Below are 15,546 nucleotides of genomic sequence, written 5' to 3' on the forward strand. Positions count from 1 at the left end.
TAGTGCCCAATTTTAATAGTAATTTTCTACCAACATAATGCACTGCAACCAGTGGAAAAAAAGACTAAGGATATCCCACTAGTCTGAGAAATACACCCTACATTATCTAACGTGTGCAGTGAGCATCTAATTTGAGATCCGTTAAATGAAAGCGACATCAGAAAAGAGTTAACAAAAATCACATGCTTTTAACATACCTTAAGTCAGTATGTACTCCTCACTTTGAAAATGTAGGTCATGTTTACTTCATTTCCTACGAACAACTCTTTTATAGTGTTCTGTAGCACCCAATGGTAATCTTTGCTTGAGGGCATGGGTTGCCTGAGGAGCTGTGAAGGCTGTGGCCTCCCTCCTCCTGCTTTGTGCTCCCACCCGCAATGACCTAGGCAGCGAGGGTTCACAGCTGGGATTGCTTGGTGGTAGCGGTGGTCAGTCCTGACCCTCCCCGTGCACACCATGGCTGGACTAGGCTGCTGGCTTGGTAGCCCAGAGTTACTTCCTTGTAGCTGTTTGTGTAAGAAACTGTTCTTGGGCTAATACCAATTTTTCAATGTATTCCCTCCCCACAAAAGGTTTTACTCGCAACTCAAGCAGCGTGTCACCTCATGGCTATGTGCCAAGCACCACCCCTCAGCAGACAAACTATAACTCTGTCACAACAAGCATGAATGGCTATGGGAATGCTGGAATGTCAAATTTAGGCGGTTCTCCAACCTTCCTGAATGGATCTGCTGCCAATTCTCCCTATGCCAGTGAGTATTATATGGCTTTTCTGTATTTTGCACATTTTCATTAGAAGGAGATGGTGACTTTTCTGTGATACTCAATATTTAGTTTCTATTTTGAGCATTTGAAAGAGAGCTTGATCCTTTCTGACCTCTCCAAGGCACTGACCTTTGAAGCACTTCGAAGGTATTAGCATTGGTAGCAATGCTCTTCTCTGTTTTATTAATAGTATTATTATTATTAGAGCTCATAAGAGCTTAAAAAGAATAATGTGTCTCATGATTTGGGCTGATAGTTTCATAACCTACCTTATACTCTGTAAATAAGAAACGCTTTCCTCAACATTGCTAGAAAGCAGGGATGGCGTAAGTGACTTCATGTCCGTTGGAGGGAGTCAAAAGTCAGTTGTCATTACAGAGCTTTTTGTTGCAGTGGGTGTGAAGGAAACTAAGGATATTTGCTGCAGGAAGAATAGTTTTTTCCAGCTGTAAGATATGAAGGGCAGAAAAGTTTACTGTAATAAGACTGACATTTCCATAAGCTGCATGATGATGTTTCCAAGACCTCTGAGCAAATAATATATTCATAACCTTTATGGAAATATGAATTACTATTGGGCCTAATCTTGATTACTTATACCCCATTTGCTTTGTAAGTAGGTATTATATTGACTTCACTGAGAGCTTAGTATTAGTCAGTAAAATGTGACAATGGCTCTTAGAGTTTGTGTTTTAATGTCTGTACAGTGAATGCCACAAAGATGTAAGTCATACAAATCATATATTCCATGGTGTAAAGGGCTTATGGTCTACAGTCCCTGTTATGGAAATATTTATGTGTAGGACTAGCTTTCTGCATTTTGATATTAAAAGTTTAGTAACCTGTTTAAATATAAATACATTTATGTTGGCAAAGGCCTATGAACCTCTTCTGCAGCCGCTCACGCAGCTCAGTAGTCCCTATTCACGTGAGAAAATTAAATGAATACAACCTGCCCCATTCCTGGGACATTGCTCATGTGGCATAAAGGATTCCACTGACATCAGTTGAAAGCTGCTAGCAGAATCTGGCCAGGTCTTGTCATATACACAGGTTTATAGACTGAGACCCTAGCGTGGACAGGATAAACAGACTGCTGAACATACCAAGGTTTACACAGCAAATCTTACATTTAGTGGTATAACAATTTGAATTGTATTGCTAGAGTTCAGAATTAAAAAGAGAATCATAACCCTGATTTTAAAAATTACTTCCAAGACTTCTTAGCTGCTGCAAATTTAGAAGAAAATATTTACCCACATAACTAGTGCTTATAACCTGGGAATTGCTAACCAGTTATTATTCTTGTACTTTAATCATAATGTAACAAGCAATGTTACAGAGTAGCTTACTTATTAAGTTGAATTTACTGTCATAGAGTCTGTGCACTCTGAATTCATAATATAACATGATTGATGAGACATCTCCTTTTGAAAGCAGATGCCAGTAATGCATTTAAAATGCTCTAGCAGTGTATTATTTCATATTTATGAACGAAGTCCTCTTTAGAACAGCACTTCACTTCTCAGCCCTGGTTCTCTACTCTAGTGATATTTTGGGAGGTTTTTTTGGTAGATCTGTCATTCTGCTAATGCCTAATCCATTGAATCAGAAAATGCTTCAATCATGACCTGAAAATTAAAAGGTGGCATTCTTAATTAAATCAATAAACTAATTGCTGTATAGTAGCAATTCAATTTAGGTGCTTTGATTGCTCTCCCTTAGCAAGTACTTCCAGACACAGAGTGACTTCAGACTAAGATTGTATCTGTCAGACTGTGAAACTTTGAACATTTAATTTCCATTAATTGATTTCCTCAGTGTTAACAAATATGATATCAGATTCTCAAATAAGAACTTAAATAGGGTGATTTTTATCTAAATAAATGCAAATAAAATAGTAATTCAAAGCCCAGATGATAGGAATTTTACTCTATAATATGTAATTATTCATAGCCCCCTCGTGTATACAAGCAGTTTCTAAACAGAACAAAGAATGAAAAGATGGGATCTTACTATTGGTCCTTTCGGTTTTTTTTCTGTTGGATAAGAGAGGAAACTGGCAATGCTGTCTGAATATAAAACTAGTTGGCTATGATAAATATGTGAACTAAATATATTTATCCCACTGTAAAATAAAATAATGATTTAGAGATACACGTACTTAAAAACTGAACCTCCTCTATAGCAGGTTTGCATTTTAAAAGGAGAGCCTTACGTCTGCATGTATTTAGAAAAACTGAAGACTAATTTTATTCAGTCTTGTAGTTAAAGCCAGATCTTCATTTGATGTAAACCAGAATGGCTTCTTTGCTTAGCTATTCCAGCTGAGATTCCAGTCGATGGCTCTGAATGAGAACGTTGTATTGACTGTATTCAGATGGTGGTCATAGATCCTCTGGGAGAATTATTTGTCTCGACCATTATAAAACAGACTTGCATGTTCAAAATTGTCCATCTCGGGTAAGATATTAAATACCAGCTCCATTCCTATGCATAAATAAAATGGTCACATGAGAAATACTACTATTTTTAATGTCACCAAGAATTCCTGGGAAGTCCCCACAGCAGAAAATTTCCCAAAGCTGATGGATACAGGGAAGCCGGAGACTGACTTTGGTACTAGTAGTTCTACCGTGGAAAGCATCTGTGGCCATTGTGAGAAAGGTTTAGTAGTTTCTCCCGTAGAGAGAGAAAAAAAAAGCATGAATTCTGTAAGTTATCCAGACATTTTTTTTTGTGCAGCAGACACTGAAAACATTACTGCCAGGAGACCAAAGCAGTAAAAAACTGTCAGAGGAGCCATCTCACTGACTGCTTCATGCTGGACAGCCTCCATGTGTATATGTGTGTGTGTGTGTATGTATTTTCACAGCTTTCAAAATAACTCCTTTTAAACCCTAGTTCTTGCAGGATTTGAGAGAGGAAAGAAACCTAACCATTTTTGCTGACTTTTGACAAGCAGGTTGACTGAGTCACCACTAAGACCTCTCTACCTTCTGCAATTTGCTTGAAACCCCATAGATCTTTCTGGAGCTATCTTGTTACAAGGAAAGCATGGCTTAAAATGCTGGGTTTGGAGCTCAAACCTTTCCAAGTTAACAACTCTAGACCCAGATTTGTACTTTAACTGCTCTCCTTGCCTATCAGTTTTGTAACCCTTGAGTTACCTACACAGTCTGGATTCCCTCTTATCCACCTACACAAAAACATTACAAATTCAGATCAGGGCAGTGGCTAATGTCAATCACTAGAAAAGTTTGAAACAGGATGGCACGACAGGGTTTCTTTAAGAATAAAGAGTTGCAGTGACAGAGAATTAAGGGAGTGTTTAAGAGCTCCTAGAATTACTGCTCCTAAACACCTGCAAACCAAACCAAACTAAAACAAAAAGTGGGTTTTCTGTAGTGATTGATCATACTTCTTGAACAACCAGAAATCTAACTGCAGTAAAGGGCTTGGCCATTTGAAATTAGACCCAGTGCATCCAAGAAGAAGAATTATCTTGTTTCTGCAGCCTGCTGATTATCTAATACTAAGGAACGCCTTTTGGGGGGTCTTTTTTTCCTCTAGTTGTGCCATCAAGTCCAACAATGGCGTCCTCCACTAGCCTCCCCTCAAACTGTAGCAGTTCCTCTGGGATTTTCTCCTTCTCACCAGCCAACATGGTCTCAGCGGTGAAACAGAAGAGTGCTTTTGCGCCTGTCGTGAGACCGCAAACTTCTCCTCCTCCCACCTGCACCAGCACCAATGGCAATAGCCTGCAAGGTAGGTGAAACCATGTCTGGAACGTAGATAGCTGCTCTCAAAACCGTGAGTTCCCAGCGCCTTGCAAGGCTTTAAGCACCATTAAGTTGTCAAAGGGGTTGAAGATAATGGGGGGTCCCTGGTGGTCTCTGTCCTAAAGTTTTCTCCTGTAAAGAGTAACTGGACTCCACCACCAGCTCACCTAGTATTGTGCAGGTGTTTGGCAACCACTCTCTCTCTAACTCAACTAATACTGCTGAATCGAGAGGCTGTGACTTTTAAAGCACAGACCTACTGTAATGATAAAAACGAGTAATATTTCAGCTTACTAATACCATCCTTTTTCTTTCTTTCCTCTCTTATTCCTTGTTGTCGTCCTTTATCAGACCAGTCTTTTATGGACTCTAGCAAGTACTCCACTGCAGGGTCTCTCCAGGGGCTGGCCTTCTCCTGAAGTACGTCACTCAATCTTCCCTTCCTTTTTTTCCTTTGTCATAGTACACTTGTGCAGAAATCCTACTGAGAGCAAATAGACCGTTACAGAGCTTGGCACAAACCTTTGCCTTTCGTAAATAGGAGACACATTACAAACTAACAGCAGCGTTTTCCAGTTTAACTCATACCAGGGCAAACATTAGTTTCCAATGATTAATGTACTTCTGTGCCAATTAATTCCATAAATGGCACAGGGCCTTTTTGAAAGCCTCTTCAACTACTGGTATCAAGGGGCTGCTCTTTTTCTGCATCCCTTGCCCTCTCATTTCAAAGAAGTGTTGCAGCATTAGCACCTACACACATTTTGAAGTGTTGATGCAAGCTGAGGGAGTGACAGGCAAAATCTTGTCAAACTGAGGATGCCGCAAAGACCAGCACTGCCCATTTCATTGTTTGGTTCAGCCCGTTTTACACCACAGTGCCTAAACCTTCCTGTGTAATTACCTCACTACGCATTAGTGTGCTGAGAGAGACATTTTCGTGCTTGCTTAAACCGAGGAGTTTCCATAAGCAGATGCAGCCAGCTGCCTCCAACTGTGCCAGGGGTCAGGAAGATTTTGCAGTATGCATTGTGCTTTCCCCAGACCTGAGGTCTGTTTTCCTTTTCACGTGCCTGTGCAAATTATCCAAAGAGCATCAAGGAGGGAATAAAATCTGTAACTCGTAAAGCCATGTTCAAAAAAAGCTGTGCGGAGCTGGGGGAGGATACTTCCACAGGATCCACATGTCACTCTACAGCCCCTGGAAAGAGAAACGATGGTCTTGTGGGCATAATGCTGATGGCACCATTAACAGCCAAAAAAAAAAAAATCTATATTCAGGCAGAGTGGAAGGAATTCATTCATAAAAGCTGGGATCTATTGTGACTGAGGGAAAGCATTGTCCTCAGTGCATTTTACACTGGTGAATTGGAAGGAGGAATCCTTGCAGATGTACACACACGCACACAGAAATTATGAAAATACTAGGAACGTATAAGTGGAGCTTGGCTACCTTCGGTCAGGATGTTGTCATAAGTACAGACAGCATCAGGAATAAAACACACCAAAATTTTCAGATGAGCTGTAGTGTTTAGGAGATTAATTTTTGTACGTTTTAAAAATTTGGTACTGCCGACATGCTACAAATTTTAAAGGCAACAGCTGAAAATGTTTCTAACTTAAAAAAAAAATAAAAAGGAGCTAAGAGTTGACTGCTAGAAGCTTTTGAACATGTTAATGTTTTTTTCTTCTTTTCACCTTGTCCCAACTTGTTGTTGCGGGTGGAGAGAAAAAGCAAGTAACAGAAGAAAGCTTTTCCAGGCATTGTTTTTCCTTTCACAAGACATGGAATTCCCAGATTGCACATACTCGGTTATGAAAAGCGATTACGGAATGAGCTGAGAGCACGGGACACAACTGAGGCTTGCTGATTGCCTCCTCATTATGTCATATCCAGATCTGTAATGCCCAGAAACCACACAGACCCCAGTGTTTCCCTGAATTTTTATTTAGCAATTCAGTTTTCATAATAGGAACGAGACACCAAGAGATAGTTCATTTCTGGGTCATCACTGAACTTCTTGGTGAGTTAAAGACACACAGCCTTTAGTCCCATGCCGTCTGACACCACCTGAGGCTTCTAATAATCACTCAGAAATGCACTGCCTGTTGTGCCTTATTGCTTAAATAAACAACCATGTATAAGGAGGCTGTCTTATCTCTCTTGGGCTTCTGGATACATCAGAAAGCAATCAAGCTTTCCTTATGTAGCTTAGATATCAGCAGAATTCAGTAAAACAACAGCTAGGCTTATCTGTTGTTCTCTTTGCCATGCAATTTTGTAAAACTCAAAATACATTATTTCTGTAATTTGCTAGCAGCAAATACAAATTAGTATATGATGGAAGAAATAATGACCGTTGGTGGGAGTTTTTCTGCTCTCTGCTCTCCCTTTCTGGAGGTGGTGTGATCTCACACCTACACAGTTTCCCACTGGTATCTCTGTTTTCAGGATCAATAACGTGCTACAGCTGAGAGAATTTGCATGACTAGATGTAGCACTTACGGAATAATAGTAGAGTGATATAAATGAAGACTTGGAAAGAATGGAAATATCAAAGCTTTTAGGCAGAAAAGATATCATTTTGCCATTTGCCTTGTAATTTAATTCAGAAATTCAGAGCTCTTTAAAAAACAATAATGCTTTGAAAAAATGAGCCAAGATCTTTATCTGTGCCATTTGTTTCCAATGGCAAAAAGTGCATGACTGGTACCTAACTACAGGGAAATGTTTAAGGCATGAAGGGAAGAGTTGCAATCATGCCACCTTTATTTTGGCTCTCACCCATGGTAGACAGCTGCGCTGTCCCAAGAGAGGCAATTCTTGACCACTTTTTTGGTGAAATTGATTTGGTTTTGATAAATCTTTTAGCTTGAGAATTTTTTGTTGGAATAATATTTTGACATTTTCTGAAGCATAGATAATTTTTCTAAAGCAAAACAATATCTTGTTTTATAGTTTCACTACATTTAGCACTTGGAAAGCACTGAAAAAGACAAAAAAAAAAGTTGTAGTAGTATGCACAGAGGGTTAATTATCCATCTGACTCTGCTCAGTTGCACTCATCACATATTAGGAAGACTCCTTCCATTCCCGTCTGCTCAACTCCTTGCTTATCTGAGCAGCAAAGGAGAGAGAACTGCTGTCAGGATTGCTTTTGTCTGCACTGTGACGTATGGCACTGTGATCCCCACCTCTATATCCTGCTAAACAACTGCCATCCAGAAATTTCTATTTTTTTTTACTAATAGGGATAAAAAATTATCCTCAGGTGAGAAACAGAAACAAATCAAATTGCTTGATGTAATACGATAAGCTAGAAGGAGAACTGGGGAAAACCTGTGTCCAGTCCATGTGAGTCTTTCATATTTTCAGAAAGGGAAAATTGCACTCTCAGCCATAGCTGCAGGTGGCTGCCTTGTAGGGCTGCCGCAGCAGAATTACAGGTGACTGTATCCATCGCTGTCAATACCCATTTTCTTGACGCCATAGAGGTCCATGGTTCAGGGTCCATACCCTGGCCCACACTCTAAGGACCCCAAGAGCAGAGTAGGGAGCAACCACAGTGGTGAGAGCATTGCTTGGCTTGAGTTTCCTTCACTTTTTAGTCACCTGAATCCAAGGCACAGCCCAATTGTGAGGATTCAGAACTTGTTATTTGAGACACTGCTGAAATAAAACCCTTTGAGAATTTTTTTTAAACAAAGCTGCCGTTGTTTCACCCAATGTTGATTAAATGGGCAAGGATTCTAAAAAGAAGGCACTATTGAATTCATCCTATTATTTGAGATGAAGGAGACAGCATAGCTATGGAGATAATATGAAGATGCATCCTCAGATTATCTCCATGGTAGAGCCAAAAAAAAAAGCCCATGACACGAAATACCTCAGCAAGGAACATCTAAGACACGGTGTTGTCCTCTATGCTACTCACTTGAGTGTCTTCCTGTAGGGCTTGAAGCAACTCAGGTTACCTCTCTACCACTTCTGTCCTCATTCTGAGCTCCTTGAAGAGCCCTTATGTGGAGCAGAAACAATCAGTGCAGTGATTCCACATAAAAACATTGCTGAATGATAAATTCCAAGAATCGAAATGCTGCTGTATAGTTGCAACATGCCACCACTGAGGATGGCCTGTTGCAAACATGTGGATGTCTTTTGCATTCGTGCCTTCTCCTCTCATTTTATTTCATTTAATCAGTGCAGTTTACTCGAGCTGTTCTCCCCTTGCTGATTAGACTTGTAATTCTTGCACATATGGTGGTGTTTGTGGAGAAAACATTTCCCTCCTCTCCCCCTCCAACCCCAAATCTGTGAGTCTTTTACTTTGGCTCTGTTCTTATCAAATAATTGCAGCTGTAATTAAAGCATAATGAATCAGCACCAGTCACAGGGTTGAGTTCTTCCTTAAGAAATTACATTTCCAGATGTCTGAGATGTCAGGCAGTGCTAGCATTTAAATAACGTGCCCATGAAGTGCTGCCAACCTGAAGGCAAATATGTTTTCTACCTTTTGGCAAATAAGTGTGCAAATAGTATTTTAAAGATGCATTGTTGTTACAATTTTCATCATAAGGTTGCATGACTACCTCCTGTAATGATGTGCTTGCTCACAGTACATCACTTGATGTCTGATCTGCGTGGAGTCCCTGGTAAATAGAGGGAGACCAAGCTGGAGGTCAAGCTAGGTGGAAGACTGTATCTGTTGACTTCTAATGAATGTCTTCTCTTAAAGAGAGTTGGTGGCTTCATAGAAAATGATGTTAGGAAGCATAGTAAAAAAATACAGATTATTCAACTTAGCCAACAAAGGAGGTGACATTCTAAATTAACATTAAGATACAACTCGATGTAGTTGGTGATGTCGGCTACAAGTGTAATAAAACCATGAGACATCGGTCTGCTAAACCACCAGTTAAGGACATATTTCAATTTGAAAATTAGATTTGAGAGCTTAAGTCCTTTCCTGAGCACCTGAGAATGCATACATAAGTCCCAGGGATGAACACTGAACTTGAGAGAGAAACCTGGCATAGAGGAATGGACTGTTAGGCACACTAACAGTGTGCCTATTGCCTGTCGCAGCTAACACCCTACCAGCTCTGTAGTATTGCTGGCCTATGGGACTCCGCCATTTTCTCATATGTGGAGCAAGTATCTGCTTTGCTTTAAGAGAATAATAGAATGTGTGGCAATGGCTGGGTCTGGGATTAAGCCTCCTGAGCATTTTGAGATTTTTGAAACTAAAATCAGGAAATTAAGTTGGCTTCTGGTATCAGGGGAAGTGCACCTTTTCTGCAAGGAAATCACAGCAGAGTCACTTGCACTTGAAACCACTTTCCGATCAGAATGAGGCTTCCCATCATTGCTGTGTACATTAATTGTCTCTACTGGATGATACTTATATATAAATTTAATTCACAGTATGGCTGAGTACATTGCTAGTAAATGTTTAAAAGCTCTGAGAATTTTAAAAGTTCCTTGATAATGCACAAAAGTAACTTCTCCTCCTCTCTTTCTCTCCCCTCTTCCCTCCCCTTTCCTTCTGACAGCTATATCTGGCATGATTGTTCCCCCCATGTGAAAGAATTGCCTTGAAGAATTTTATTAATGAAGAGGTTGAATTCTGCTTCAGAGAGAATCTGATACAAGTCCCAGAGTGGAACTTTTTACTCAGGCCTTTTTAAAAATAATAAAAAAAAATAAATAAAGAAGAATCTTACAATAACTGCGGATTTTTAAACAAAACAAAAATCACCATCCTTGCAAACACTGAAATTAACAATCTACAATTGCAAGGTGTTGATTCAAGTTGTCCATCCCAAATACCTGGGAGATATATTTATTGTATGTTGGTAAAAAAAATCCACTTTTTTTTTTTTTTTTTTTTTTTTTTTTTTTTTTCAGGGGTGGGGGCTTGCTTCTTTTTCCTTCTGGGTTTTTTTTGTTTTTTTTTTTTTGAGTTTTTTTAAGGCTTGATTTAACTCAACACCGTTTGTCTTTTATGAATCATACAATTACACATGGGACACTAGAGATGGAACTCCACATTTTTAATTTATGATTTTTTTTTTTTTTTTAAAGCTGTGTAAAGAAAAATGAAGTGGTGTCATTTACATACAAGTCTGTATGGGACAGAATAGAAGTGCCAGTTAGTTTTTCGTAGAAGAATTATGGCCATTCAATTAAGGGTCGGCTCATACAGGTTGCTTATCCAGTGGTGACTAGCTAATATGATGCATTTTTAATGTTCTAATTAAATTTATATCACTCCCTAGAAAGCTGATATTTTTGGATGGCAAGGGTGGGATGAGGGGTGAGATTAGTAAGCTCTGTCTTTAATATCAGGCTAAATAATTGTGTAAATAATACAACAAGAAAAGTTGGTGAAAGCAAAGGTAAGGATGCGAATAACATGTTTCCTCTTGAACTGAAAATCCAGTGCCTCTAGATATAATAACGCTGAAACTGCAGAATTAGATTAACATGGCTCTCTAGCTTATATATCAGACTCTTTCCAAATGAGTGGCCTTCTTGAAGTTTAGTGTCACCTGTGCGATGCGTAAAATGCCGCGTGGATTTTGCATAGCCGACTAACGACACGGGCTGCGGCCATCACGCATGGAGTCTCTTCGGCGTAGCTCCTCTCCCCTTGATCTGTTTTTTCTTTTTTATGGGGCAGAATGAGGACAGGCTGCTCTGTGGTTCTGCATCCTCACAGTCTAAAAGCACACATTTTCATCAGCCTCCCACTAGGATTGTTCCTGTATCAGTCGACCCGCTCAGTTTGTATCATAATCTATTGAGCAACAGGTAACTGCTTTTGAATAGTAAACACGAACTGGGGGGTGGGTGGCGGGGCTGTTAGGAAGGTTTCAAATCAAAACCATAGCTTCTGTTTTACAAAAATTTTGCTATCATTATCTGGGAAGTGTTCTTAAAAACTATTAGTCAAAGAGGCAGCAAAGCTCTGAAGATGCATTACCTGATATTTTTTCTTTGCTGTTGTGTTTTGTATGTAGTTATAAATACTGTAGATTTTTTGTGATTTTTTGCCAAAGTTGTTGTTCTATTTATACATTTTAATGTCTTAAGACAGTTTTTCAATATCACAAAAAAAAGAATTTTACTGCATATTTTGCAAAAAGAGCTCACTACCTTTAGCTTGCACATACTTGCAAAATTAATTAAAGGAAAAAAAAGCTTTTTTGTTTCTGTTTTTTGTTTGTTTGTTTTAAAGGGGATTTTGTAAAATATCCATATAAATAATGTATTTATCTTTGGAATTTGTACATTGCTTTTTATCCCCTACCAAGTTTATTTTATTGTGTATGTTTGCTATGTGAAAAGTGCTGATTTGTTTGGTCATTCACCGTTGTATTAGCTGTTTAAATGTGATTTTAAAACATTTCATTTATAGGGTTTTTTTTAGTATTGTTTAAAACCATGCTTCCATTTTTTTTTTATTTCCACCCAAAAGCCATTGTCTATTTTTGTATTATTTGTAAGTTAAGAAGTTTTTTCCAATATATGGCAAAAAGTAGCATATTATTCTTGTAGCATTTAGTTATGTAGATTTCAAAAAAAATGTATCCTTTGCTTTTCAGGCTTAACAAAAACTAATGCTGTTTTACTCTATTAATATGCATGGGATTTCTCCTCTTTGGAGTGACGCATTTTTTGTGCATTAAATATGGGGAGAAACTTCATAGAACTCAATGAAAATACTTTCTTTCTTAAGTCTGCTTGTATATTTCTCTGTCTTTCACATAAATATAAACCAGCAGATTGGATGCCTTAACAATGCAAATCATATTCATTTCACTTGTACATTGTACTGTGCACCAGAACTGTCAATCATCACTAACATTCTAAGAAAAAAAAAAAAAAGGAATTGAAAAGCACAAAAGAACTGTTTTGTTACCTTAAAACAATATAACTTTTTTCTAGTCGAGCAAGAAATCATTTACAACGATGCTGCAACTGTGCATGCTTCCTGTATGAATTTTGCAATGGTTTTCACTAGGATGTCACAGTGTGATCTTTGGGGGGAAGGGAAGAAAATAGATTTTTTTTTTTTTTTCATGGTGAGAAAATAAAAGAAGAGAAAACTGGAAAATGTGAGAGACATCAGTTTATTGCTTCTCTGTATTCCAAGCAATTATTCTAATTCACATAGTAAGCAACAGCACGACAATGTAATCAAATTTAAAGCCATATTTTGTCCAGTGACACCGTCAGTTACTCTTGTAGCGCTCCACTCCAAGTCATAGCAATTTTGACACCAGTGTTAGCCATCGATGTTTGTAGTCGTCTACGCCAGTGTCCAAAGATCCTTTGACAATGTGCATAGTTTTGTTTTGTTGCAGCTATTTATAGTGATCTGATGAATGGGAATCCATAAAAATCTCCCCCACACCACCCTTATCTTTTACAAAGTAAAAGATGCAGCTGTTTACAGAATATGGCTTTAAGTGGAAACATTCAGATTTCAATTTTAACAAGGTGAAGCTTCACAATGACTGGATTGCATAAAGTATGCCTATTTCTTCACAGTTGTACTAGGATGCAGCTAAAATGAAGTCATCTCTGAATCTACTAACCTTTCACCTTCTTATCTAAATCTTTTTGAATAGACACACACACTGTACAGTTCTATTGTTAGAGAAACTAACTACTGTAGAGATTGTTATAATTTTTTTGCAGAAATTCAAGCTGTAAAAACTTTTCAACTTTCACAATATTTAATTAAAGTTACTTCCTGTCTGTGAATACAGCTCCTAGTTGTGTGTTTATTTTTCTGCTTCTGCTGGCTGGTAGATCAGAAAAAAATAAAGTATATAAACCAGAGGCTGCTGAAGTGTCTTTCTGAAATAAAGGAGAAGCAGAAATTCATGGAATTACACAGTGAAACATGGTGAATGCTGGTGCACAGAAACTTCTCTCCCGCTATCACTAATGGATTTCAAAGGATCCTCACTCATAACACTGAATGTTCGTCCTGTTATTGTTATCATTATTTCCATTGTTTTAGTCTATTGATTGCCTGAAGGGCTAATGTATTTTTTTTTCTAGCAGATTTCAGGAGCATATCTAGCTTCCGGTACCCAGTTGCAAAGAAGTTGTCTCTCTCTGAACACAGCGACCATGAAGTACAAGACAAAGGCATGTTAGATCCGGTGCCAGAGAACCAGGGAGATTTAAGTTTTCATCTTGGTGTTATTTAAATCAATGGCAACACTTCCAGGACCAGGTCTTAAGTGACCTGCTCCAGGCCACCTCCAAGAATTGCCTCAAAGTATGTTGAGCTGTAGCTAGCTCCTGGACTTGACCAGGCTCCTATAAAGTGTTTCCATTCTGCTGCCCTTCCTAAATGACAAATCCATCAGCTGCTAAATTGGTTCTAGGCATTTCATTTCATTCTGTACTCCTCTGACATAGAGGACCATAAGGAGCTTTACCTCTGGCATGTGAAAGGTTGACATAATGACACTTAACTGAGCCTGAAGTGTGGCTGTCATACAGAAGACCTGTATGAGGACAATAAAAACCTTTAAATACCACACATAATGCAAGGCTCCAAGCATTTCTGAGGGTAGGAATAGGGACATTGGGGTTGCAGTTTAAATTAAATTAATATTTACTTTCAAAAATGAAATTTGCTAAAAACATAAACATCTAGAAGTGGGCTCTTGCAATGTAAAGTGTTGGGTATCTCTCTCTTAAATGTTAGCAGATCCACGCCAGTAGTTGTTAGAGAAAAGTGAGCTGTTTGCAAAGTCAGACCACAAATGTATTTACTCTGTCAGCATGAGATCTGTTTCTTCTGTCTGAGATGAGTCTCCTGGTTCTCTTTCAAATGGTGTGAATATTGGCGGCTCTCACTGCAGCTGAGGGCTCTACAAGTGCCCAGCTCGTAGTGCCCCTAGAAAGATGTTGACTCACATGTAGCTGAAAAGCAGTTTTAATGATTAAATTCAGGATGTAATATTTAGGCTGCTCTAGGTGCAGCAGAACCAGAGCTCTGCTTCAGCCATATGGATCCAATGAGAATGTTTTTGTCTGAAATTTAATTTCAGCCACATAAAAAAAAAAAAAAAGACAAAGGTGAGGAAGGTAAGATAGTGTGAACCATCAGGACTCTGTTTCAGAGAGATGCTGAAGAGAAGTCTGCCAGTCAGCCCCAGTGATGTTCATCTGACAATCCAGACTGCGATCACCTGGCTGACAGTACCGTGATAGATGATTAATTGCTTTTTTGATGCTGGAAGAAAACCCTCCAAAGTCCAAACCATCTGAGGACTAGTTGCAGGGTGCACATTCAGGCTGCAGTGAGACACGTAGCCCATGATAGGTCATATGCTAAAAGGGAGAGGAGCATCTTCTGTCATCACACAGAGAACATGTAGGCATGGGGGCTTCAGGTAAGGTGTCTAACAGGGACATTGCTGCCCTCTAAACTGGTGGCTTCTTTAATTTTTCAGCAACTGTAGTAGTCATTTTCACAAAATAGTTTCTGTCTGGCAATGGGTGGTATTTTTGGATAGGCCTGCCTCTAATTTTTTATTTAGTTTGAAGACGCCTCAGCAACATGAGCCACCTTCACTGTTTGTCTCCTGGCCTTGTCTGTGTCTGCTCGTTCCCTTGAGCGTCTGTCTCTACAGGCTCTTGCCACAGCTGCTTCATGTAATCATTTACACAGCTCTGCTTAGCATCACAGCCCATGTAGCTCCTGCCATTTCATAGGTTAGCTGAAGACACATTTCATGTTATATGCTTGATTTCCTCAGTGCCTTCCTGTTTGCTGCTTCTTCATGTCAGTCCTCGTAAATATTCACATTGTGCTGTGGTACTAAAGATGGGTTGGAGGCCTCCCACAGAGTCCCTGGCCCCCAACTCCACTCCAGACTCCTCCGGTTTCACGGGAGAGCTTTAGCAAATGTCACATTGCCCAAGCTTTTTCAAAAATGCATCCACTGCATCTTTCTTAGTTTATTT

At 39.1% G+C, this 15,546-nt stretch overlaps 1 protein-coding gene across 3 annotated transcripts in view; it reads left to right on the forward strand.

The window, feature by feature from the left end:
- The window catches only part of EBF1 (EBF transcription factor 1), a 279,978-nt gene extending 266,658 nt beyond the window's left edge, over positions 1 to 13,320 (forward strand). For all 3 annotated transcript variants that reach the window (XM_086758871.1, XM_086758872.1, XM_086758873.1), the window contains exons 14-16: positions 573 to 752; positions 4,339 to 4,533; positions 10,101 to 13,320. In XM_086758871.1, coding sequence (XP_086614997.1) covers positions 573 to 752; positions 4,339 to 4,533; positions 10,101 to 10,132 — 407 coding nt within the window. In that variant the 3' untranslated portion in view covers positions 10,133 to 13,320. The remainder of the gene's footprint in view (positions 1 to 572; positions 753 to 4,338; positions 4,534 to 10,100) is intronic.
- The last annotated feature ends 2,226 nt before the right edge of the window (positions 13,321 to 15,546 follow it).

Source organism: Chlamydotis macqueenii, chromosome 14 (genome assembly GCF_036417535.1).
Source record: "Chlamydotis macqueenii isolate bChlMac1 chromosome 14, bChlMac1.mat, whole genome shotgun sequence".
Taxonomy (NCBI): domain Eukaryota; kingdom Metazoa; phylum Chordata; class Aves; order Otidiformes; family Otididae; genus Chlamydotis; species Chlamydotis macqueenii.